Source organism: Lutra lutra, chromosome 2, assembly GCF_902655055.1.
Source record: "Lutra lutra chromosome 2, mLutLut1.2, whole genome shotgun sequence".
Classification (NCBI taxonomy): Eukaryota; Metazoa; Chordata; class Mammalia; order Carnivora; family Mustelidae; genus Lutra; species Lutra lutra.
The window spans coordinates 22971820-22998798 of record NC_062279.1 but is presented as its reverse complement, the minus strand read 5'-3'; the positions used below and the strand labels follow the sequence as shown (position 1 = coordinate 22998798).

Here is a 26979-nt window from a genome sequence, read left to right as displayed (position 1 = left end):
AAAATATAGAATAGAGAATAGAAGATTGAGATACAAATACAGCTGTGTAGAGGTGCGATGGAATGGATTAGACAGTTCCAAAAAATATGTTATCCCCTGGAGTCCTATGTACTTCTCGTGGTGGGTCATGAATTTTATGATAAGTATTCCAGCCGCCAATGTGAAGATATGAGCAGGACCACTTACATGCAATGCCTAAAACAAAGCAAGACAGCAATAAGAAAATAAGCCAGTTGTTTGGGGGGAAAAAAAAAAACAAACTCTTCTGCTCCTGGCACTGAGAGGAGAAAGAAAGATTCCTGCAAGTCCTCACGGAGAGGAGATCTTGCACAATAATGGCCTGTATTTCAAGAATATCTTAGGCTAGTATTTAACGTTTCTAAAAATAGCCTGATGGCATCCCCTCAACCTAAAAAAACTAGAACACTTTAAAGGCACTACTTCTTTGGCAAGTCTAACCTGAGGTAGGGATGAATTTGAGGGTTTCCACAGCGGTGGGCGGCTTGCATATAACGCAGTCAGATCTGTAAATATATTTTGCCTTTTTGATGGATTTGATTGGCATTTGAATTTAGGTGCCTTGTGGCTCTCCTGTTTCTGATGGGCAAAATGTCTGGACGTAGGCTCTCCCGAGCAGGGAGTAGGATATATTTTTATGTGCATACGAGTCAGCCTAATCCTAAACACGAGGCCAAACCTCCTCTGTTATAAGGCAACCTAAAGGAATATTTGAAGACAGAGCCAGAATCTGCTAAGAAATGATAATAAAACCACAACAGCTCTGACAGTAGCTGTCACTTTTGGGCATTTGCTGTGTCCAGACACTGGCCTTATAAATATTCCACAGATTATCTTAAGATTCCTTTACAATTACCCTCAAGCAGACATATACGTATTCTCATTATCCACAAAAAGAAACTAAGACTGCTCAGTGGTAGAGCTGCAGTTGCCACCATGAGTCTTGATTCCCTAATGTCTGTGGTCTGCTCTCTCCCAATGTAATTGAATTTTTAGAAAAAAATGGGATTGGCCAATTAAACACACACACACACACACACACATACACCCCAAAACAGTTTTCATAATTTTAGCCAAAAAAATGTTTCCGCAGGTAAAAATAATTAATTCCTGTTTTGGCCATTAAAAATAAAAATTAAAGGGGCGCCTGGGTGGCTCAGTGGGTTAAGCCGCTGCCTTCGGCTCAGGTCATGATCCCAGGTCCTGGGTTCGAGCCCCACATCGGGCTTTCTGCTCAGCAGGGAGCCTGCTTCCTCCTCTCTCTCTGCCTGCCTCTCTGCTTACTTGTGATTTCTCTCTGTCAAATAAATAAATAAAATCTTAAAAAAAATAAATAAAATAAATAAAAAATAATAAAAATTAAAAAACAAATAAATTAAAAATAAATTAAAAAATAAATAAAAACAAAACCAACCACAACAAATGAAACTGACCAACCAAGCAAACCAACCATAGCCATCTGTGGCAAAGGACCTGTTGTTACACAGCTGACTTCCTGATGAATTGAGATTATCTCTATGCTGCTTATGTATATGCTTATGTTGATTTGAAATGCTCAGTTGAAAGACACGTCATTGCTTGGGATCATTAGGTATAAGCTAGTAAGAATCTAGGTAAGTTCCATCGCTTTTATAGAAACCAGGGCCTACAGAGTGAACGCCAGGGAGTTGGAACGTCTATCTAACAGTCATGGGCAGAATGGGCCAGTGAAATCTGGAAAGAATTTAGGGTTTTAAGCAAGTTCAAAATTTGGGGGCTATTAGAAAATACTACCAAGTTTCCACATTCATTGTTGGGTTGAAATGACTGCTCCAAAGTAGTTTTGTTAGAAAAAAGAATGAAAGAATGAGAGAATGAAAGCAAGAGAAAGAAAGAATTTGGTTCCCTAAAACTATACCAGCCACCTACTAAGACTGACAAGTTAAAAATGTTCAAATCTTATACGTTCATATTAGCACTCAAATTCACCACAACTTGGAATAGATCTCACTGTTTCTGTCACACTTGAATAAACAATTGACAATCCGTTTTCAACTTTAATTAAGTAACGAATCAGAATATTTTCCAAAACCAAAACAAAATAAATGCAATACATATCTCTATTTGATATAAAAAATTATAAATAAAGACAAACTATATCTCTAAAAGATAGAAATTACTCTGTTTTGGCAAATATGAATTGACAGATGAAATAAAATTTTGTGCACAAAGACTCTATTTAAATTTAAAGTGTCTTATATGACGAAAGATACTTCTTAATGATGAAGGCTGCTCCATACGCTATCATTTCTTAATGAAACTCCTAGATCCCTATCGTACTACAACATAACGTCTCTGGCAATAAAATACAATCTAAGATTAATGCATATGTAATTGTTGCTGAAATACTGAAGATTCTTTAGATCAAAATAATACAAATTTTTGGCAGGAGAAGATATTAGCAACATGAAGGAGTAAATGTAGATCTGTGAAATCAAATACCACTCTCTCCCTGGGGGATTGCGCAAGCCATAAAAGTTTGTCTCCTTCAAATGTGAAATAGAAAAGTCACAAAATGAAAGAAATGAACATTTGAAGGTCTGAAGTCTCTCATTCTTTACCTAGATTTATGATACAGAGTTAAACAGTTTTTTGAAAAGTTAGGATTAGTGTTTATATAGGATTTGGGAAAACAAGCAATGTTGTGTTTGTAAATCTGTAAGCAAAAACATAGTCTTTTTGTCAACTTTATGTTGAAGTCCATGTCAGATAGAAACCTTTGGTCAACGTGATATTTTGTCATTTCAAGTCTTCCCTTTCCATACTGTGAAAAAGATTTGCTTTATCCATGTGAAATAGAAATCATTTCCAGGGAAAGAAAAATTATATGGTTTGAGCAATTAGATCACTATGCTTAGTAAAATAATGTGCAGAAACTACAGTGGTCATCGCAATGCTCAACCTCCCCCCAGTTTTTTTTTATTAAACAGTATTAGTTTCCCATCAATATTTTCAAATATTGTACATACAGAAACACAAGTCACAGAATTTGAATCTAAAATATTAGTAACAAAAAAGCTAAAAGCTATCAAATGCTTATCATATGCCAGTAAACAGTATAAATACTTTACATATATTCGCTCATTTAATTATTTGAACACTGACTGTTAGTATCTATCATATAGTAAGTAGAAGCACTGACAGAATAATTTGCCTGAGATCACAGATTAAAAAGGAAAGAATAAGAGTTGCTAAACTAGGCAGTTCCACTTTAGAACCTGGATTTTTTTTTTAAGGATTTTATTTATTTATTTGACAGATAGAGATCACAAGTAGGCAGAGAGGCAGGCAGAGAGAGAGGAGGAAGCAGGATCCCTGCTGAGCAGAAAGCCCGATGCGGGGCTCAATCCCAGAACCCTGAGATCATGACCTGAGCCGAAGGCAGAGGCTTAACCCACTGAGTCAGGTGCCCCTAGAACCTGGATTTTTTAACTGCTACTTAGAAAAGGCAATAATCATCATGAAAGGAACATTTTTAAGGGACATCTTTGAAATAGTTTTGCAAAAATTGTTAGTTTGGGTTTCTATTAGAGTCAAAATCCATTCCCAGTTTTACATCCCCAGAATTCCTCAAGCAGTGCTCTATACGTGGTAGGTGCTTAATAAATAAATCATAGAATTAAGTGCCTGAATGAGGCTAGAAGTCCAGAACTTGCTCCCCACACTGAAGATAATAAATGTGATGAGATCCAACTAAAATGTGTTTTTGTCTACTTCCTTAATAAATTAAGAAGTGTAAGACACTACACACTCTGGATCATATAAAAATGTTGTCAAACATTTTACTCCAATAAGCTAATTTTAAAGAATCTCATTAGGAAAACATGATATAATTTGGCTTTTTAAAATTGGGATTTAGGTGTGCCTGGGTGGCTCAGTGGATTAAAGCCTCTGCCTTCAGCTCAGGTCATGATCCCAGGGTCCTGGGATCGAGCCCCAAGTTGGGCTCTCTGCTCAACAGGGAGCTTGCTTCCCTTCCTCTCTCTCTGCCTGCCTCTCTGTCTACTTGTGATCTCTGTCTGTCAAATACATAAATAAATAAATATTTAAAAATAAATAAATAAATAAAATTGGGATTTAATTGCATATATCGTTTCGTACTTCTTCCTAATATAATAATAGCTATAATAGCAACCATCATCAACCAGCTTCTTTAAGTAAAGATGGTGAAGACCGTAACTGATCTAAGATATCTTTCATGGATAAAGCACTTTAGTTTGAACATAATTGTCCTAAGGGCCAGGTGTGTGCTATGGGATTTGTATGCCTTACCTCATGCATCCTCAAACCACTGTTGGAAACAGTTACTACTTTTCCATCTTTGAGGAACTTAAGAAGCGAACTTTCCCAGAGTACCCTAGCTAGTAATTGAGGAATGGAGTTAGGCAGCTTGCCTGGTGCAGTCACTCTGGAAAACAGTATGGAGGTTCTTCAAAAAGTTGAAAATAGAGCCACCCTACGACCCAGCAATCGCGCTACTGGGTATTTACCATAAAGATACAAACGTAATGATCCAAAGGGGCACGTGCACCCCAGTGTTTATAGCAGTAGTGTCCACAATAGCTAAACTATGGAAAGAGCCTAAATGCCCATCAACAGATGAATGGATAAAAAAGATGTTTATATATATATATATATATATATATATATAGAGAGAGAGAGAGAGAGAGAGAGAGAGAGAATATAGAGAGAGAATACTATGCAGCCATCAAAAAAAAAACCCAAAATCTTGCCATTTGCAATGATGTGGATGCAACTAGAGGGTATTATGCTAAGCAAAATAAGTCAATCAGAGAAAGACAATTATCATATGATCTCACTGATATGAGGAATTTGAGAAATAAGACAGAGGATCATAGGGGAAGGGAGGTGAAAATGAAACAAGACAAAACCAGAGACGGAGATAAACCATAAGATGCTTTTAATCTTAGGAAACAAACTGAGGGTTGCTGGAGGAGAGGATGGGTGGGATGGGGTGGCGAGGTGATGGACATTGGGGAGGGTGTGTGTTGTGGTGAGTGCTGGGTGTTGTGTAAGATGATGAATCACAGACCTGTACCCCTGAAACAAAAAATACATTATACAGTAATAAAAAAAAAAATAGCATCAGGCAGTTTATTCCTGAGTAAATACCAGCCTCTCATTTATATAATAGGTAATCTTGAGCTTGGGGTGGAACTAATTATCTTTTATGTGTTATTTCACTTAATTCTCAAAAATCCATAAGGCTGATACTATTGCCATATCCTTTTTATTAAGAAAACTGATGTATCAGGTATAGCTGTTTATGTAGATATATTTTTAAAACATATATAGTTTCTCTTTTTATTGCTCGATAATGGTCAATGTGAAAAATCTTATGCATTCAAAATAAATGAATAAAAAACTAATATATATGTAGATAAAATAATAATATAGATAGAAATAGAGGGAAATAGGAAAAACAATCTTAACTATCACTGATTAGTGATAAAATGGTACTTAACATTTTTTTGTTGCGTGTAATTATGTATTATTTTTATCTGCAGAGCTTATGCTTTTCATGATTCGAAACTCCAGACATACCACTCTAGATCTATTCTGAAGGATATTTCCCTTGTTTAGAGAACGTGTGCCCATTTGGACATACATATCGGCAACTCTGTATATTCCCCCAAATACAATTTAATAGATTTTTGTTTGTTTGTTTAGGAAATAATTACTTAAAAGATTTTTTTCTCAAAGCATTGGATATATTAGTAAAAATAGAGCAAATTAAGTGTAGGAGTTTTATTAAATTTGGTAGATCCATACAGATAATACAATGTAGGTATTAAAATTATTTTTGTAATAATAATATGCTAGTGAAAAAAAGAGACAGATTTGATATACATACATTGAAATATTAGCATTTAACTCAGGATGGTGAGATTAGGAGTAAGTTATTTTTCTTTATTACCTATCTTTTAAAATTTTCTGTTATGAATATGTATTTTATAATAGGTAAGGAGGAATCTTATAAAAAATAATATTTTTTAAAGTGAGAAAATTATTTGCTCAATTTCTTGTCCCACCAATAATAAATAGTCCCGCATAAACTGAAAATGACAATTCTCTGCCAGCTTAAGTGACTGGATGAGGAAGATGAGCCAACAGTTTATTCGTACAGTGGATAACACTAATACTTCGATTTTTACTACGTATTGTTTCTGTCACATCATTTATCTTCATAACAGCTAACGTATTCAACATGCTTGCTTCAGATACTGTGTTAAGCATTATCTCATTTTATCCAAACAGACCTGAGGAGTAGGATACAATGCACTTCATAATCTCACTGTCAGAGCCAAATGCAGCAGCCCAGAAGATGCATATAAGCAGCAATTCAGAAAGAATGACTTGATCCTGGAATAAATTCTGATGTAAAGTAGGACAAGGAGGCTGGCTGCCTTCCTTTCAACAATATGTGTAGTGTGGTTCACACATTGTATATTTAAAGTAAATACCCAGTTTAGGATAGCATTCAAAATGTTAGAATGGAATGGAATAATACAGAATGGAGTGGTGTATGCATTAGAGGATACAGGCCATGACTCTGTTTATTTTCACTTAAATATACAGCACAGCTCCTGAAGAGGGAAATGCAGAATTGCACAGTTGGCTCCATGAATGCAAACGAAATATCTCAAAGTCTCACAGGAAAAGGAAATAACAGTGAAGATGAGATGAGATTTCGAGAAGCTGTTATGGAACAAATTAACAACATGGAGAACAGAATCCAATATATTTCAGATACAGAAGCCAATCTCATAGATTCAGAGCGTTTCCAAAATTTTAGTCTGGTGACTGATCAGAGATTTAATGAAGTTCTTCTCCAGCTGAGTACCTTGGTTTCCTCAGTTCAGAGACACGGAAACGTAATAGATGAAATCTCCAAGTCATTAATAAGTCTGAATACCACATTGCTTGATTTGCAGCTCAATATTGAAACACTGAATGGCAAAGTCCAAGACAGTACACTTAAACAGCAAGAGGTAAGAGCTTTTGTATTAGAACGTCACATGCTGGGTTGAATCCATCTAGATCCTATCTCCTTAGATATTTCAAGCAAACAAAATTTGCAAACCCCATTTCAACATCATCTGACTTACCCTGATTTCTCTGGCAATCTTACCAGAAGGTTGTACGTGAATTTACCTACTGTCTTCTCCAGGTTCCCAACAAAATGAGGGCTATTTTTACATTGGATATAGACTCTCTTAAGCTATTTTAATTCTGTAAATCTTGTTGTACTTGAGACTGTCTAAGCCAATTATAATTTTTAGATTATCTTAGACCTAAATTTCTTCATCATTAAAGAAATGGAAACCTCATTTACATGAATAGCACATACTCTACATTTGTAAGTAGTTTGTCATTCCCAAGAAGTAGACATAAGTTTTATTTGTGTGTGTGTGTGTGTGTGTGTGTGTGTAAAGATAACTATAATGAAAGAGTTAAATTTTGAATAATACTTGGCAACATTTAATTGTTATCATAGGGCCAAATATACAAGATAAAAGAGTAAGCCATGTTTAGACCAGCTTGTCAGCAAAACTTTCACTGTAAAGGGCCAGATATGGAAGTTTAGTCTTTGGGGACTGTAAGGTCTCCCCTGTGACTATTCAGCTGTGCCATTATAGTACACAAGCAGCCAGAGACAGTATGTAGACACAGGAGGGGAGCTGGGATCCAGTTAATCTTTGTTTACAAAAACAGACTTCAGCCCACAGATCATAATTTTCTCACCTCTGTTATAGACTGTCCTGTGGCCAGCCTACCAAATTGCTTTGTATTGATGAGAAAGAAACTAAAAAGCAAGCCCCTTATTTCAAAATTGTGGGTTTTTTTCATTGCTAAATAATTATAATTGTTCCATTCCATGAAAAATAAGCATATGACTAAAATTGAACTACTGTTCTGAAAAAGTAATCTTTGTATTATCAAATATCTAAGAGCTAAGATTGTAATTAATGTGAAGCCTATAAAGTTTCCACCATTAGCTAAACAACGTTGGCATCTTGGTAGATTTTATTTGAATAGACCCATTTTTGATTAATGAAGTTGTTTTCTGTATAGAGACAGTATTAACAGTAGTGGTTTCTTAAAAATGGCTGTCACTTACCGAGGAACAGCAAACCTCTAAAGTCATAACATCAGATGAAAACCAACTAAATTATGGACTAGGGAACAGACAAAACCGGTTACAAAAGGAATAGTTTACATCTTTCTTTATAAGGTACCATCACTCAGGACTTTCGAATTTCATGTGATCCTGGTTTTAAGACGTCAGAAGACAATGGCATGGCTAACACCAGCCTTGATAGTCCATCACCTCTTCCAAAATCTGACTGTGTTTCTAACACTGTTAATAAGCATCTAAGTATACCAGTTACTATTGAAATATCAAGGACTCGGGGGCAGCTGGGTGGCTCAGTCAGTTGGGCGTCTGCCTTTGGCTCAGATCATGATCCTGGGGTCCTTGGATTGAGCCCCACTTTGGGCTCCCTGCTCAGTGGGAAGCCTCCTTCCCCTCCTTCTGCCTGCCCCTTCCCCTGCTTGTGCTCACGCTCTCTCTCCTTTCAAATAAATAAATGAATTAAGTAAGTAAATAAAATCTTAAAAAAAGTATCAAGGACTTAGGCTATGGAAGGGTAGAGAGAGTCACAAGGTAGTTAACTGTCTACAGGACAGAAGAATATGGGAGACAAAATTTCAGTTATGAGAGTCATAACTGATTAAGCTGGAGGGAAAGAGGACAGGAGAAGGAATATTACCTTATGTAAAAGCAGAAGAGCAGTGAAACAGGGCGAAGAGAAAGAAGATGGACCACATGGATAGACAAGATAGTATTTGGTATTGCTAATATCCCAGATTTCAGTAGAGACTGGAAGAGAGTAGAAATCTTGAATGTATTGAAGTGATAATTACTGGTAACAATCAAATGTAGTGATCAGTGAACTCTTTGAGTTCAGATAGATCACACTTATGTTTTTGAGGGGGTCTTGGCATTAGAAATGAAGGTAGAATCTTATGACAAATCAATTTGTGCAACTGAAAAAAGAAAGAAAGAAAAGAAATGAAGGTAGAGGGAATGGAGGCACTTCCAAAGCTATCCCCCCGCCCCCGCCTCAAGCAGTAATCACTTGTAGAGATTTAGAAACTGGGTCAGGGCTAGTGTATATATATGGATGTGTGTATGTGTGCACACATGTGTTCATTGAAAACAATTTCAGACTCTCATCCCCACTGCTTAAACAATTGTATTCATCTTCGAATCTTTAGCCCAATGCAGGAATAAGTAAATTAAATGAATGCCTGAATCAGTAAGTGCTGCTTGAAGGAAAGACTTATGAGCGATACTAGCATGATGCCCATCAAGGACAGAACAAACATCAGCTTGAGGGAAAAAAGTACGCTAGCGCAAAAGAAAAGAGAGAGGTGGGAATTCATCATGTCCATTGTTGATAGAAAGAACTGTAAGGTTGCAAAATTAAATGCCAGTTTCCAGCGGGGCCACTGATGGTACAGTATGGAAGGTGTGTATGGGTGCTGAATAGGCTTTTAAAAAAATAATAAAATGCACTTTCCCTCTTCCCAGTAAAAATGATTTCAAGTGAAATCTGGCTAATACGAACACCATAGGCAGCTTTCAAAAAAGGGAACAAAAAGGCAGCTTCAGCTTTATGTATGAAAAACATGGGCAAGTCCTGGTTTTTTGGTAGCAAAATCAACTGCCAGCCCCCTGCCCTCTGCTCTGTGACTATCTGGAGCCCCCAAGTGAAGTAGAGTATTTTTCATGTTGCTCTGCTTTCCAAGCATCCATGCTCACACCCAAGCTTTAAAAGTGTTTTTCCAAATTGTAATTATTTTTATTAAAGGTTTTATTTATTTATAAATAAATAAATTTATAAATAATTATAATTTAAATTATTTATAAATAAATCCCCTCTCTTGTGGGGGAGGGCACAAGAGAGGGGAATGGCAGGCAGAGGGAGAAACAGGCTCCCTGCTGAGCCAGGAGCCCCGATGCGGGACTGGACCTGAGCTGAAGGCAGATGCTTAACCCACTGAGCCCCTCGGGCATCTCAACATTGTATTTATTTTAAATGTTACATGAGTTTCAGGTATACAGTAGTGACTTGACAGTTCTATACATTACTCAGTACCACAAAATGTGTAGTCCCCATCCATGCCCATACATTATCACAGAATTATTGACTGCATGCCCAGTGCTGCACTTTCCATGATCATGACTTACACCATATGACATGGGAAATGCCAAATAGTCAGGAAAGGAAGAGAAAGAGAGTAGAGACAAAGAATAGGGTTTGTGGGGGGGGCGCGCCTGGGTGGCTCAGTGGGTTAAAGCCTCTGCCTTCGGCTCAGATCATGATCCCAGGGTCCTGGGATCGAGCCCCACATCGGGCTCTCTGCTCAGCAGGGAACCTGCTTCCTCCTCTCTCTCTCTGCCTGTCTCGCTGCCTACCTGTGATCTCTATCTGTCAAATAAATAAATAAAATCTTAAAAAAAAAAAAAGAATAGGGTTGGGACGGGGGCACAGTTAGAGCAGTGAAAACCGATAAGCTTCTATACTTCAGTGTAGGGCCACCAAAGAGACCAATCTAGGCTATCTTTCATTTCCTTTCAAAGGCTTTGCACCCTTGACTGCCTTGACCCTCCCACCCCACACTTCAGCTTGTCTAGTCCAGTCAAGGCAAGTGTAATTTTCTCTTTGTACCTGGAATAGGGAGCAGTATACCCCTTGCTTATTTCTCTGTGTCAGTGGGCAATGAGAACACATCAGCAGGTAAGCAGAGATGTCCTTAGAAAAAGTATGGAGCACACCACGAAGACAGAGGATGCGATAAAAGTAGAATAGACAGAAAATGTCACCAGAAAGGATGAGAAGGTTTGCTACATCAGAAACAGCCCAACACCCAGAGGAAAACCAAGGCAAAATCTTGAAAGGAAAATAAAGACAAACATTGTTGAAAGCTTTATTAGGACTCTGTACATAACCTCATCCTAATTTGAAAAGCAGAGTAAGTGGAATGATTCATTATGTATTTACTCTTAACTCTGCAAACTGAAGGATGTTGAAGGTACCCAGCATTTGGGTGCAAAAGTAGGCACTGTTACGTGATTAGTAAGATTGAAAAAATAGTGACATATATTTGGGGCCACCACGGCAGTACTGAACAGAGAGTTGAACGTTTAGTTCCTCTGATCGGCTCTACTTCCCAGAAGCTGTCCTATGGAAGCACTTGTACAAGTATGTAAGTATATACATATGTAAAATGTTTGTTCATTGCAGCGTTGCTTAAAGATGTAAAAATAAAAAATACGCAGCTCAAAACTTGATCTCTAGCAATCTTAAATTATGCAAAAATACATTAAAATAATTCTACTAAATTATTGAAAATAAGACAGTCTCTAAATACTTTCAGAGGTAAGTATCCTTAGTATATTATTGAGTGACAAATGAAAGCATGTTCTAGAACGCGATATGATCTCTCCCATTCACAATCTATGTATGCATGTATGTATATAAACATACACAAAATATATATGTATTTGAAAATATAAAATAAAAATGAAACCTCACAGATATAATAAAAATTAAAAGTAAGAGGGACACCTGGGCGGTTCAGTCAGTTAAGCATCTGCCTTCAGCTCAGGTCATAATCCCAGGGTCCTGGGATTGGTCCCCCCATCAGGGCCAGTCTGCTTCTCCCTGTGCCTCAGCCTCTTCCCCTGCTTGTGCTCTCTCACTCTCTCAAATAAATAAATAAAATCTAAAAAAAAAAATTGGAAGTAAGAGATTGTTAAAATTCTAGTTGAGATTTTACTAAATGTGAAAAACTATGAGAATTATGATGTTAAAGTTTATTATTGCTATAAAACATTTTAATATACAAATTCTACCAAATTCACAGAATTGGAATATGTAGCTATTCTAAGTACAGTGCAAAGAAATTTCACTTCTGCTAAATCAAAAATGATACAAGATTTTTGTGTCATTTTTAGCATTTTGACATCTATATGTTTGGGAACCAAAGCGTACCTTGGGTATATTCAACTGATTTTATGGGGACAGAAGGTGCAATAATTCAGCCATTCAGTTCAAAGAGAATATGCTCCAAAACCAAAAATCAGTACTTTAAGACAGTTCTCTAATTTCCATATTCTTATTCCATAAATGTTCTGTGATAATTTAAAAGAAAAAAGTACCTGGCTTTCAGGGCTTCTTAACCTTACAGATTTGTGGACGCTTGCTTATATTTCACAGGACATGAGTAGATTAGAAGAGCGTGTGTACAATGCATCAGCAGAAATTATGTCTATGAAAGAAAAACAAGTGAATTTGGAAGAGGAAATAAAAGGAGAAGTGAAAGTACTGAATAACATCACTAATGATCTCAGACTGAAAGATTGGGAACACTCTCAGACATTGAAAAATATCACTTTAATTCAAGGTAAAATATTTTCTCATTTCTCCAGAAAAGAATATATTAAAATACACTGTTATATGCAGAGATTTGGTGTTTGAAATCCTATGGTGCGAAATAGTTTTTAAGCGTATGTTTACTACAGATGTCCAGAGAAAGTAAATATCAAGACACAGTGAGATAGCAGTATCTTAATATTCTTTAATTGAAAGTGATAAAAGAATGTCTTTCAGGTCTAATGAATCATTGTTCAAACTATCCCATAGTAATGAAGATGAATATGAGTTTTCTATAAGGCACCAAATTCTCTACCTGTCCACAAATCGATCTTGTTAATTCTGTTTTCAAAACCTCCAGAGACTTTTTTACTTCTTACCTGACTGTGTTATAAATTAGAAAGCTCTTTGAACTCTGTAAAATAACAAAATAACAATAAGTTTGTCAATTTCTACTTTGGTTGCTTTTGGTAAACCATAGTAAATTGAATCTTACCGACTTTTAAATTAATATACACACCATATATATTTTTACTCTAGCTTTTATTTACATCTTAAATATTTTCTCATATTTTACTTTGCTTTGGGTTTCTTTTACATAAAGAACCTTTTTGAAAAGATTTTATTCGTAAGTAGTCTCTATATCCAACAGGGGCTCAAACTCATAACCCTGAGATCATGAGTCGTAGGCTCTACCAACTGAGCTAGCCAGGCATCCCAAGAACACTTTTTTTAAAATGTGCAACCTAATCATTTCTTTTCACTGTACTTATTTCTACCATCTTATTTTGTGCAGTTTTTGTCCAGTTCTATGCTCTGTTTGCTTTCCTTTCTTGTCTACTTTCAGATGGATTGAGATTTTTCTCATTGAATTTTTCTTTCCACCAAAGGCACCAAAATTTTTGGAGACTTTCTAATCTATTTCTGTTTGGTTGGTGGTTGTCCTTGAACTTGATCTTAACAAAGTCTAACGTTGATCGGTATCTTCACCTTGATCCTAAATACACAGGGAACTTTAAAAACTTTGTCCGATGGCCCCTTTCTCTTCTTTTCTGCTGTTTTTGAGTATACTTTATTCCTATTTTATGTAGTTTTTTTTTTTAAAAAGCAGGAATTCAGTCAGCATTATTTTTCTTATATTATATAGACAACATTAAAATTTGCACATGAGTTTGCCAATTTTCCCTTCTTCTAAAGGTGCCTCAGACATCACGTCTGGGATTATTTTCCTTTTTCCTAAAGTATATCTTTTGGAGGTTCATTTAGTGAAAGTCTAAAAGGTGAGACATTTTGATTCCATTTTCTCTATTTTGTCCTTGATCTTTAAAATTGTTCAACTGCATCCATATTTCTTTCTTTCTTTCTTTCTTTTTTGCATCTATATTTCTTAGGTTGACACCTATTCTGGTTCTTTCGATCCATATTTTGAGGATATATCCCTGGCTTTTGGCTTTCCTTGTTTTAAAAATGACTGCCAATCTGCTTGTCATCCTCCTTGTCTTTATTACCAGCAATTTCACTAGTTGTGTTTTTATATAGATAATTTATTCATTTTGCATTTATTTTTAGTTCTTATATTTATGGATTTAAATCCAGCATAAATTTGGGAGAGTTACCAGCTTCAGTCTCTGACTATTGCTTCTTGTCATAGCCCTCTCTATCCTTTCTTCTGTCATTCTAATTAAATTCATGTTAGATCCTCTTATTCCAGCTTCCATGTCTGTTAAACTCTGATTTATAATTTTAATATATTTATTGTATGAGTAATAAACAGAAATCCATGAGATTTTTGTTATATGACACTAATTAAGAAAAAAAATCCTTTAAGTCTAATACCCAAGTGTTTACTGAAGTGTAAAGTAACACCAATTGTTTGTTAAAAATGTAAAGCAAGTCCCAGAAAACTATATATAGTACTGTTTTGTTTCAAATGCTTACAATTTAGCAAAAGCAAATAATATGGATTTATAGATGCATACATATGTAATAAGAATGCTGGCTTGTAAAGTGCAGGAAAGCCAGTGAAGAAACACAAGATTCAGGTTTATGTTTAACTCTGAAAAGGAAGAAGATGAATGTGATTGGGGAGCACCTAAATAGAGATCTATTTCTTGATTTGTGACATCACGGGGTATTCTCTGTTTTATTGTGCTTTATAGCTTACTTACATGGAATGCATTGCATGCATTCTTTAATTATTATATTAACACAGATGACAAAGAAAAAAGTGAATTAACCAGCATTCCCTTTAACAGTTAGACAAGCTCCACTTCGGATTTCAAATAAATATCCAAAATTTTAGAAATCTAAAACCAAACCCTTGTTTCTTGAGCATCCTACCCCATCCAATTCTCCAGATCTGTTGCTTCCCAGGCCTTATCAGCCATATCATTATCCAGCTAGTTACACACTCCAAGATTTCGGAAGCTGTTACTGATTTCTTTCTGCCACTTCCCTCCATCTAGGAGTCCTGTTAACTCTTCTTGCACACATTATTTAAATAAAACCACTTCTCGCTATCTCGTCTGCTCCTACACTAATTCAAGCAACTATGCTTGTCTGATGCACTACATCAACTTCTCAGTTCTTCCTGATTCGACTTCTAATTCATTTTGTATTATGTAGAGCAAGAGAGTGGTATTTTAAAAAGTTAGTAGATGTTTAACTCTCATGCTTGAGCCCCTTCCATATTCTTCCCATTGACTTGGAATAAATCGAAATTCTTACTTGGTCTGGAACTCATCTACTTATCAGCCCTCATTTTCCCATTTCCCCTCTGGCACTCCTTCTGTCTGGCTTGGAAATCTGGAAAAATGAAAGTGCTACTTAAAAGTGTAAGTAACGAAGGAGGAAGTATTAGTTTCACTTCTTGCTGTCCTTATGTGCTCTAGACTCCCACTCTCTCAAAATGTTCTTCTCTTAGAACTCCACTCCTTCTTGGATCCACGCAAAAACACCTTTTTGGAGGTCATTTTTTTCCTCCCCCGTCCCTCTGTGTCATCATTTGCTTTAACTTCCTCACAGTACTTTCCACTCATGAAGTTGTTGAATATACACATTGGCTTGTTTGTTTAGCATTCATTTCCCCTAATAGCATGTGAGTTCTGTGAGGTTGAATTTCATGTCTCTTGTCAATCTCTCCCTACCCAGCACCCATTAGAGGGCCCTGCTGTACAGTGGATGAGCAAATATATATGTATTGAATAAATAAGTGAAACTAGCACTTCCTTCTTACTGAGTCATACTTTGTAATGACAGTGTCATTTTTCCAGATTTCCAGCATAGCAATTTTGTTTTTATTCTTTCTTCTGAAACTGCCATCAGTTTTTAGGTTCTATATCCTCTATCCTCTGGTTGCTTCTTTATTTTCTTGTGTAGACTTTTTTTTTACCACCACTCTACCAGACTATTGAAATAGTCTCCCAAGCATTTCCTTCCTCATTTCTTTCTTTTCAGACTGTAATCCTGTCTACACTATTGTTAAAACGCAGTCTTTCTGAAGAGAAACCCTAGATTATAAGCCTACCACTTCCTCCTTATACATTTCTCTCTGTGGCACTCAGGGTCTTCTATAATGTGTCTTTCAACCACTTTTGAATACCAGATTCCCTCCCTCTTCCCTTTTTGATACCAAGTGCTTCCAATGATTTAACTGTGATTCTAACATACCCCATACTTTTTATATCCTGCTTTATGCCTTTGCCTTCCCTTAAATATCTTACCTTCTGTTTCTGTCTAAAAATACCATACCTCTCATTTCAATGTCCATCTGATATGTGAAGCTTTCTCTAGTTCCATCAGAGTAACACTCTTCCTGACATTTGTATCTTCCTTTATACTAAACATAGTTATTTTTTCATCAGAGAAATCGTCACATGATAATCACCTCGAAAAGTACCTTACATTGTCTTCTAGAGCAATGTTGGCTCTTCTTGGAATTAATACATTCCTTAAAATTAGGGGCTATTTTTTATATTCTCTACCACATCTAGGCATAAAAGAAATTTTTAATAAATACTTATGAAACTATAACCCAAAAAAAACAAATTGTACAAATTAATGAGTGCCCTATCATTTGTTGGTTGTCAACGAAGATGCTATCTTTGTGTCCCCCCTTTTGATATTAACAGTTGCTAAGTAATCATGAAGATAAAAGAGACAAAAATATTTGAACACATTTTCAAGTAATTATAGTCATTAGAGTCTAAAGGATTAAATGGAATTTCATCACTGCAATAGTGAAGTAGTTTGGTAGGGGGTGAGACATAGCATGATTTAAAGAAACAAAGTTAGTGAACAGTTGAGGAGAGGAGTTAAGAGAAATAAAATACAGTATGGTTCAGTGTGAGAAAAGATAATGTGATGTTTTTTGAAAAGAAATTTTAAACTAATTTTCTTGCCAGGATCTAAAAGCATATTTATATTCAGACATAAACATATTCATGTCAAGGAAGAAGAAGAAACAATCAATAGAATTTAAATTTGGAGATTTATGCAACCAATCTCCATGATTTTAAAAATAAAAAATGGTTGTGGCTTTAACCACTATGTAATAGAAAAATTCTTCCCAGGAATAATGGAAAAACAGATGCCAGGAATGCAGTCCATTAAGCTGGGAAGAGGATAGCCTAGAAGGTCAGGAAAGAAGTGGTCTATTTCCGGTTTTATCCAACTAGTTTTAAGACCTTGGACTTTTGGACTTTAAGGTCTTACTTTCTCTGACCCCCCTATATGTGTGTTTGACTAAGAAATCTTCAAGGCCTCTTCCAAATTAAAGATATCTAAGTCAATATGCATGAAAACTAAAAGGAAAGAAAGAGGCACATTTAAGTAATAATAGCCTAGCTATGAGTAGCAATAGCTTGGAAGATGTGGTAGATTTCTAGGATGACAAGGAAAGATTAAGAATAAAGTAGAAAATGCGTAATCATAATGAATAGGACACAGAGACGCATAGCTCTGGAAATTTAGGCAGACATTATTAGTTCTTTGGTATCATCTGAGGACTTTAAATGCTAGGATATGCCTGGGTTTGCTTTTCTCGTGAACTGTGTAATTTTGATCTCTGATATTTATGGTTACTGAGTATTCTAAATCAGTTCTTTTTGTGGCGATGTAGAAATCTTAGTTTTCCTTTAAAAAAAAATCATAGGGAGCTAAGCAGTGGATTTTGTATGTGTGTTTTATAGAGGAAGTTGTCCATGGCAAATTACAGCTGCAGCATTTACGAATTATCCCTGGAACTTCGCAGTTAGATGGTATTAAATTTGAAGAAAAATAGTGTGAATTCTTAGGAATTGATAGTAATTCAGAACAAAGGTGACTGCAAAGACACCAAGTCTCCTGACTTTTAAGTTCTTCCTTCTTTCTTCCATAACATGGCAGAATAGATAGCTGTATTTCTATATATAGTTGATAGAGGTACTTTTTTTTTTAAGCTGGAACTGAAGGAAATATGAGGTGAAATAGACACAATACATTCAGACCAGATAAAAATCTCTAGACTAGTCCAAGTGCAGGATGATTAGGATGTGAGCTACAGCAGGGATGAAGAGACCACTTTTGGAAGGTTGCGTGATAGTGTTGTGTTGACTATGTTCTCAAAAGTTCTACACACAGGGGCTCCTGGGTGGCTCAGTAGGTTAAAGCCTCTGCCGTCCGCTCAGGTCGTGATCCCAGAGTCCTGGGATCAAGCCCCACATCAGGCTCTTGCTCGGTGGGGAGCCTGCTTCCCCGCCTCTCTCTGCCTGCCTTTCTGCCTACTTGTGATTGCTATCTGTCAAGTAAATGAATAAAATCTTTAAAAAAAAAAAAGTTCTATACACAAAGCTAAGAGAAAACTGGTGTATTATCTGGGCACTTCTATTCACCCAAATATGTAAAAGACACTGAAAGTATTTATTGAGATACTTCCCACATTTTCTACTCAGGAGAATAGATATAACAATGTATAAAAATGAAACATAATAAGTGAAATTAATGTTACATGAAGAATAAAACAACAATACAAATGTAACAGCCAACACACCTAGTTAGAATTCTTTAAGGCCTAACTGATTTTCTTACTCTGGGAGTCAGAAACCTGGTATCAGTATTTTATATAAAAATACATGGGGCGCCTGGCTGGCTCAGTGGGTTAAAGCCTCTGCTTTTAGGTCAGGTCATGATCCTGGGTTCCTGAGGTGGAGCCCCACATCGGGCTCTCTGCTCAGAGGGGAGCCTGCTTCCCACTCTCTCTGCCTGCCTCTCTGCCTACTTGTGATCTCTGTCTGTCAAATGAATAAATAAAGTCTTTTTTTTTAAATAAATAAAGTCTTTTAAAAAAATACAGAGAGGGAGCTTTGACTCAGAGTTATATAAAATAACCCATGTATCTGTTATGATTGTATTAATTCTCCAACGTTAGAGCTGTATGCAGTTACTCTACAGAGTTATCTGCAAAATAATTGAAATGGAAGTGTTTCTAAAAGAGTTCCATCTCTTACTGGCTGAATAAATGGTGAAAACTCTTAACCACAGAGGCTAAGAGCCAAAATCTAGTCTGTTAGTGACTTGTTTCTTGTCTTACACATTCTACTTTTTCCTGGAATGTCTGTGTCTTGCTTTAGAGCTCTAATTACTAAATCAAAATCTCTCCTAGTACACTTTTTTTCCTTTCCCCCAAAGAAAGAGTGGATTTGCTTCCTTTCAATTTGCTCAGTAAAATGCCGGCTGCAAATTGAGTCTGTCTGTCCTGCTTGCCCTTAACTTTGTCCCTGTGTAGAGATGAATGAACTGCAGCCATGTTCATGGTTGTGGAGGTGCAACTCCTCTCTGATGTAGAACCCTGGCATTTCTTGGGCAACATCTAAATATATGTCTCCAACATGAAGCTATAGCTTCGGGGAATTTGTTTGCACGTGATTATGTTACCAAAAAAAAAAAAAAAAAGGCAGTCAAACAAAATAAAAAATACACACAAAAGAAATAAATGTTAATGGTTAGTCTCTTAAGATCAAATTATGAATTATATTTTTCTAGGCTTTTGTATTTACTGTAATAAGTAGAGTTGCTTTTGTAATGAAAGTATAATAAAATATTAATGCCCCACGATGCATATGAAGAGAAAGGGGCAATGTGCCATTGAGAATAACAATGATATGTTAAAAATTGAGTAACCAGGGAAGGAAGGTTCTACAATCCAAGTTGGACATTGAAAAATGGAACAGATCAGAAAAATGAAGAGAAGCAGGGACAGGACTTAGAACATGAACAGAATACACTTTTTCATGAGATAATCTTTATCTGTTCACGTGGCCCTCTCTTCAAATTCTTCAGATATTTTATTCCCCCACCTAATTAAAATGTGTAAGCAAGTGCTCTCCAGCCAGTGATGCTAAAGAGAGTTGTGCGTCATATTTGGGCTATGCATTTGGCCAAACCACAGCGACTGAAAATGCCTCTTTTAAAATGTTGCTGTTTATTATTCTGTGGTATAGCCAAGTTCATTTCTTCCTTTTGGAGTTGAAAAGAAAATTGCAAATTGTTCTGCTTGAAAGGAAGAGATTAATACTTGTCCTGTGCAGTTCCTTGTGGAAGAGGGAATATTAGCAGGGTAACTTTTAAGTTCCAAACTGCCAGGGGTGCCTGGGTGGCTCAGGTCATGCTCTCAGGGTCCTGGAATAGAGGCCCGTGTTGGGCTCCCTGCTCCGCAGGGAGCCTGCTTCTCCCTCTGCCTCTACCTGCCACTCTGCCTGCCTGTACTCTCTCTATCTCTCTGACAAATAAATAAATAAAATCTTTTTAAAAAAATGAGTGTATAACTTCTGAGTCCCCCAACACTTCACTAATAGCTTACTGTTGCCTGGAAGCCTTAACTGTAATAATCGGTTAACACGGTTAAGAATACAGTATGTAGGACATTTAACATACAAAATATTCTTTAAGCTAGAAAAAAAGAAATATTATTAAGAAAATCATAAGCAAGAGAAAATATATTTGCAGTACTGTATTGTATTTATTGGAAAAAAAATCTGTATATGAGAGGACCCACCATCCAAACCCGTGTTGTTCATTTTTATTTGAAAAGTGTTCTTTTACTCATTTTCATCTTCCTACCTTTCCCCAAGTCTCTGCCTCTTACTCGGAATTCTTTCTTTTTTTTCTTTTTTTTTTAAGATTTTATTTATTTATTTGACAGAGAACACAAGTAGGCAGAGAGACAGGCAGAGAGAGAGAGAGAAGCAGGCTCCCTGCTGAGCAGAAAACCTGATGTGGGGCTCGATACTAGGCCCCTGGGATCAAGACCTGAGCTGAAGACAGAGGCTTTAACCCACTGAGCCACCCAGCCGCCCCTCAGAATTCTCTTTCATCTCATTCTCTTCCTCATTCAAATTACGGTTCCTAGTCTCTCAAAGGCATCTCAACCATTGCTGCTCCCACAGATCTGCATGTCTCTCAGAGATGTGAGTTAGTCATTTCCAACAACATGGTTTTTGGTTGTCAACTATGTATGCATCACACATAGTTTATACATCCTCACACATGTTCCACACAGCGTCTAAGTCCATACAGTGGAATTTGCCTAGTATGTACCCAATACTAAGGTGAGTTTATGGCATCATTGACTCCAGGTCTTTTCTCTGCTCCTGGGTTCCAAGAACCTAAATAAGTGCTGGGCACACGTAAGTATGTACTAGCTAGCTAGGTTGTGTATTTCTGGTGACCCTCCATTCAAGAGGGTCAGTCTTACTCATTCTATGCTACAGTATAACAAACAGAAGACTGGGTTTACTTAAAGGACGGTCCCGAAACATGACATATGCATTTTACCATTGTTTTAAAACTGTGATCAGAAATTGTCATTTATTTTTTAAAGGTCCTCCTGGACCTCCCGGTGAAAAAGGAGACAGAGGTCCCGCTGGAGAAAGTGGTCCACGAGGCATTCCAGGTGCAGTAGGTATGGAAATAATAACTACTTCATCATATCCTCCGGGGCCCAGGAATATACATGTACACACGCGTGTAGGGGAATCCCTATCTGATTTGTCTCCTGTGGAGTGCATGTGTGCTTGTGTATGTGCGTGTGCGAAGGGGATAGTAAATGTTTTTCAGTGGCCTAAGCATTATCATGTACCGAATGTAACTGACTTTTGCTTTTTGAAGAAAGTTAAATGCTTTAGCTAAAGCCACCACATGGGGTTTTTCCATATGTCGGGGGAGTGCTGTCCATGTTACTGATTGCGCACAGTATATGGCAGCCCTAGCTTTAGGTCACATGAGAAGGAGAATATGAAGATCATTTTCACACTGAATATATGTGCATGACACACACACAGGTGCACACATATGGGTGTGTGCGCGTGTGTCAAAGGAAATTGGATTATATTCCTTACATAGACCTTAACTGGACTATATCTGCTTAAACCCACAAAATCTAAATGTAAATATTGACTGAATACAGATGACTTTGACCTTTGCCGTCAGCTACTCTCTGTATCTTACTTAGAGCAAAATTGTCTCAAATTATTTTCCTCAGTTGATGTTGTAATCTTGAAAGCAATATTTTGACAGAAGATAATAGAAGACAGAAAAGGAGAAAGAGCATGAACTTTCCTTGCTCTCCCCAAAATAGAGGAGACAATAGCAACAACATGATTGTCATGTTATTCTTGGCTAGAAATCAAATACCCACATGCACTTTCAAAGTGGGGAGTATACTGCGCGCCTTAAGTGTAACTAGAATGGTTCGTGCTGCCACAACTATGTCTAAATACCATGTACTTCATCCTATTAGTCTGTCTTTTGGTTATATAAAATGTTCTTCTTTCTGGTCAATACATCGACCAGCCCAGCTTATATAGAAAAATAGTATTTAAAAATGAAAGACTCAAATTTGACACCTCTCTGACCTTGACAACATTATGCTTAAAAACCCAGTACATAGTTCACATTTAAAAAGATTTTAAAATTATTTGACATAATATCTACATATCTATTTATATGATTATAGATGACATATATAATCGTGTGTGTGTGTGTGTGTGTGTATGCATATATATGTATATCAGGTGGGTTACTGGTATGCCTTTGAAAATATTGCCAGGTAAGAATCTTTATTCAGAAAAGTCTTTCTACTTGCCTAGCACTCAGGAGATCCTCGCAATGGTGCACTCGTGTCATAGCAGGGGAAGTAACCAGCATTCCATCAGCTGTCAGAGCTAATACTGTCAGAGGTCTGTCAGCCCCTCCATTACCAACTGCAGTTGTCAGAGCTTTCTAACTCAACCACGGAAGTTCAGTCCAGGTGCCAATTTGCTGCACAAAGTTTCATCTTGGGAGCAGCTTCTGCAACTGCTTCTGAACTATGGATATGTAAAATAGAAAGAGGGATTTAAAAGTTCCAGTGAATACCCTAAAGAGATCCCACTGCAAAGCTGCTTTGATCCCTTTTAGTGAGGGGATAGTCTGTGGCCGTTGGTGCTGCTCGTTGGCACAAATTGGCGTTATGCGGTTTCTCATATAAGAGTTAGATTTCGGGGACGCCTGGGTGGCTCAGTGGGTTAAAGCCTCTGCCTTCGGCCCAGGTCATGATCCCAGGGTCCTGGGATCGAGCCCCACATCAGGCTCTCTGCTCAGCAGGGAGCCTGCTTCCTCCTCTCTCTCTCTCTGCCTGCCTCTCTGCCTGCTTGTGATCTCTATCTATCAAATAAATAAATAAAATCTTTAAAAAAAAAAAAAAGAGTTAGATTTCGTTTGGGGGGAATAAATGGACTCTTAGATGATGAAGTTGCCATTTGGAGTCAGGCACTGCAGCAGAAGTAGCCAGGTTACCAGGCATCTCTCCTCGCGGAGTCTTCCCTGCTTAATTGCCGCATTCTGTTTTGTTCTCTGCCAGATTGCCTAATTGCCCAGTAGAAGTACCGGAATCAGGAAGTAAAGAGTATACGATGGGCAGCCATATTTCTACTTCCTGATTACAGAGAATTCATTCAAATCCCACCTGTACTTCTAGCTGAGCTCATTAAACTCAGTTTGACCAACTCAGAGTCCCCTAGATTCACAACCATGTTATGTAAACCTAGGAAACTTTTAAAGGATTATTCGAGTGGCCCTAAATGATTAATGCATTAAACATACTATAGCAGTTACTCAGGTACTGAGTTAGACATTCTTTTAAAATTTGCTTTATCTCAAAAATAACATAATCAGGGCACCTGCGTGGCTCAGTGGGTTAAAGCCTCTGCCTTTGGCTCGGGTCATGATCCCAGAGTCCTGGGATGGAGCCCCGCATCAGGCTCTCTGCTGAGCAGAGAGCCTGCTTCCTCCTCTCTCTCTGCCTGCCTCTCTGCCTACTTGTGATCTCTGTATGTCAAATAAATAAATAAAATCTTTTAAAAAAATAAAAGAAAATAAAAAATAACATAATCGAGGGGTGCCTAGGTGGCTCAGTGGGTTAAAGCCTCTGCCTTTGTGCCCAAGAATCCAACAATGCCCACAAACTATGTACATATCATTAAATAAAATTAAATTTAGCAGCCTTGACAAAAAGCTGGTGAAAGTAATGATTGTATCACGAAGAAGAAGGAGAAGGGGAATAATTAGAGGGGGAGGAAATCACTTACCATATGGCAGGCACTTTTCAAATGTTTCACACTTATTAACTCTCTTCACCGTCACATCAGACTTACGATTAGGGATAAACAATGCTTCTCTTTTTTAGAGAAGCACAGGGAAGTTAAAAGACTTGCCCAAGATAATCAGCAGCTGTAAGTGGCAGAGCAAGTCTTTGAACCCAGAAGGCATGACTTCAGAGTGCCTGCCCTTCCCCAGTCTTCTGCACCACAGAAAGAAGCCTGAATAGAGAAGCCTACAAACCCAGGATACGGGACTAATTATCAGACCAGCTTTCCATAAATGGTTGACTCTCTCCGGTCTTCTATTTCTGCCTCTACAAAATGACAGATGATGTGTCAGGTTCCTGGAAACACTAACCTTCCATGACTGGGATTCTGTGTACTCAGGTTGCCTCTGGGTTAGCAGCAGGTGTCAGACCCTTTCCCCTTGCCACAGGTTATTGTAGAACATTAGCTAATTGTCACTGGAAAGGTTCAGAGAATCTGATCTCTGGGAATAAAGTTCAGTCATGGTACTTAACATTTAGGGGTCATATTTTCAAACATGACTAAACTGGTCATACACCTCCGTAGGCCATACAGAGCCTGCCTAAACATCTCCCATAACAGATGTCTAGAGAGCAAGTGATTTCTGTGAAAGTATCACATGTACCTCATTTACAGACTCATTTGTTTGCCCACTGACAATGTGACATAATTCCTAGTTGAGCAGCTGTATCCCGAGTATCCCTGTGATGTACTCAGGAAGCCATCTTTGGGGGGGGGGTTCTTCCTGATCCCCCTCTCTTAAGCAAGGCATCCTCTATTGCATTTCTCTCTTTTTTTCTAAAATTATCATCTGCAAAATTACCGTCCTTCTTTTCTTTGTTCACTTTCTTGCTGTGTGTCCCCACACTGGAAGATCTGTTCAGATAAGGACATTTGTCATTCCAGGAACGAACAGGGACTGGCATAGGTGTGCTCAGTGCATTTTTGTTGAATTAATGGAACAAATGGTAAAAATGGATGTCACCATGAGTGACACTCTATAAAGAGTGGGGACTGTTCTAAGATTTAAAAAAAAATAAGAGAGGGGCACCTGGGTGGCTCAGTGGGTTGAAGCCTTTGCCTTCGGCTCAGGTCATGATCCCAGGGTCCTGGGATCGAGCCCCGCATAGGGCTCTCCGCTCAGCAGAGCCTGCTTCCTCCTCTCTCTCTGTCTGCCTCTTTGCTTACTTGTGATCTCTGTCTGTCAAATAAATAAATAAAATCTTTAAAAAAATAAGAGAATGTAAAGATGATGTTTTTATATGTAAATTTGAATGACAGATCTTGATAACTTTGAGTATAGAGGTCTGACTGTCTTGCTTGGATAATGAAGAAAGATAGAAGTATTAGAATCAGTCAGCCTGTCTCGAGAAGTGATGTTAGTTCTTTCTTAGGTTGTATGCTATGAAGTCCAGCTAATAGATATAACAAGGGGGAGTATGTGTGTGTGTGTGTGTGTGTGTGTGTGTGTTCAGTATATGAATCTATGGATGATATACAGATACATTGTTATACATATGTAGATATATACATTTGTATTTTAATACATATATATGGTTCATGAATATATATACATATACATATAAAGTAATATGCATTGAAAAATTAAATTCAATTGAGATAGCCTAATATTACTAATATTTCTAAACAATTTATCATTTTATTGCTTTGGATCTCTGCTTAATATCTGTTGGAATCAAAGTTTAGACTGGGTTGAATAATATTTCTTAACAATTTAAAATATACCTAACATTTCTTAGAGAACAGTTAGCACAATTTTAGCTGTCTATATGAATATACCTCAAGAAAATATTTTTTTCTTTTTTTTATTCAATTAATATGTATAAGCCCTGCCTCCTGGAACTTATAAACTAATGACAATATATTAAAAGATTGATATTAGAAAAAGATGTATAATTTTTAAATTTTTCATAAAGTGCCTCCCAAGGAATTAACTGAAAATTGAATTAATGGGATCTCTGCGAACTGACAATAGCATCTAAAATGAGATTTTTTTTTACAATAGTTTATTTGAAACTGCTGGGCTTCAGGATGAAATACTTTATTCTAGGGAAAATAACACTTTTATATGCAGTTTTCATGGTCACCACAGTAAGTGGGGGAGGGGGGAGAAAGGCTGCTTTCGTTTTAGCACATAAAACCTGGGTTTGTATATTTATATAATATATACTCATAAATGAATCTTTATATACTATATGTACATACACACATGTATATATATATGGTTACATTATTGTTTGTGATTATAGGAGAATATGTAAAATCACATGCATAGATGAAAGACTAATATATTCCAGAATTTGGACCCAAATTTTATTTTTTTTTTTGTGTGTGTGTGTATATATATATATATATATATATATATATATATATACATACATACATATACATATATATTTTTTGTATTTCTCATTGCTTGAGTTTTGCTTTCTTGGGAATAAATTTTAAGAGTTCAGTTTCTGCCTTGTACATTTCGAAGTTACCATTTCAGCTACAGCGAAATCCTGTCGTTTGAGGATTCCCAATTGGACTGCATAAGCCTTCCGGTCAAAACTCCCAAGATTAAAAACAAACAAACAAACAAAAACCTCCCAAGATTTTTCTTTTCTCATACGTTCTTATTATAAGAGCAGTATATTGTTTATTGAGTATCTACCTTGTACTAAGTGCACTAATGTTTCTAACAATTGCTTGTATTATTTATCAGTGTCACACATGAAATTTTGGGAGGGAATACTATCCTTTCATTTGGAGACTTGCCTATTGCACATTCAAAACTAAATTGTTTCATT

The 26979-nt window shown here is 36.9% G+C and overlaps 1 protein-coding gene across 4 annotated transcripts in view; it reads left to right on the top strand.

Moving 5' to 3' along the window:
* The window catches only part of MSR1 (macrophage scavenger receptor 1), a 264617-nt gene that overhangs the window by 196156 nt on the left and 41482 nt on the right, over positions 1–26979 (top strand). For all 4 annotated transcript variants that reach the window (XM_047716032.1, XM_047716024.1, XM_047716039.1 and 1 more), the window contains 3 exons: positions 6658–7070; positions 12369–12555; positions 21382–21462. In XM_047716032.1, the coding sequence (XP_047571988.1) occupies positions 6658–7070; positions 12369–12555; positions 21382–21462 (681 nt within the window). The remainder of the gene's footprint in view (positions 1–6657; positions 7071–12368; positions 12556–21381; positions 21463–26979) is intronic.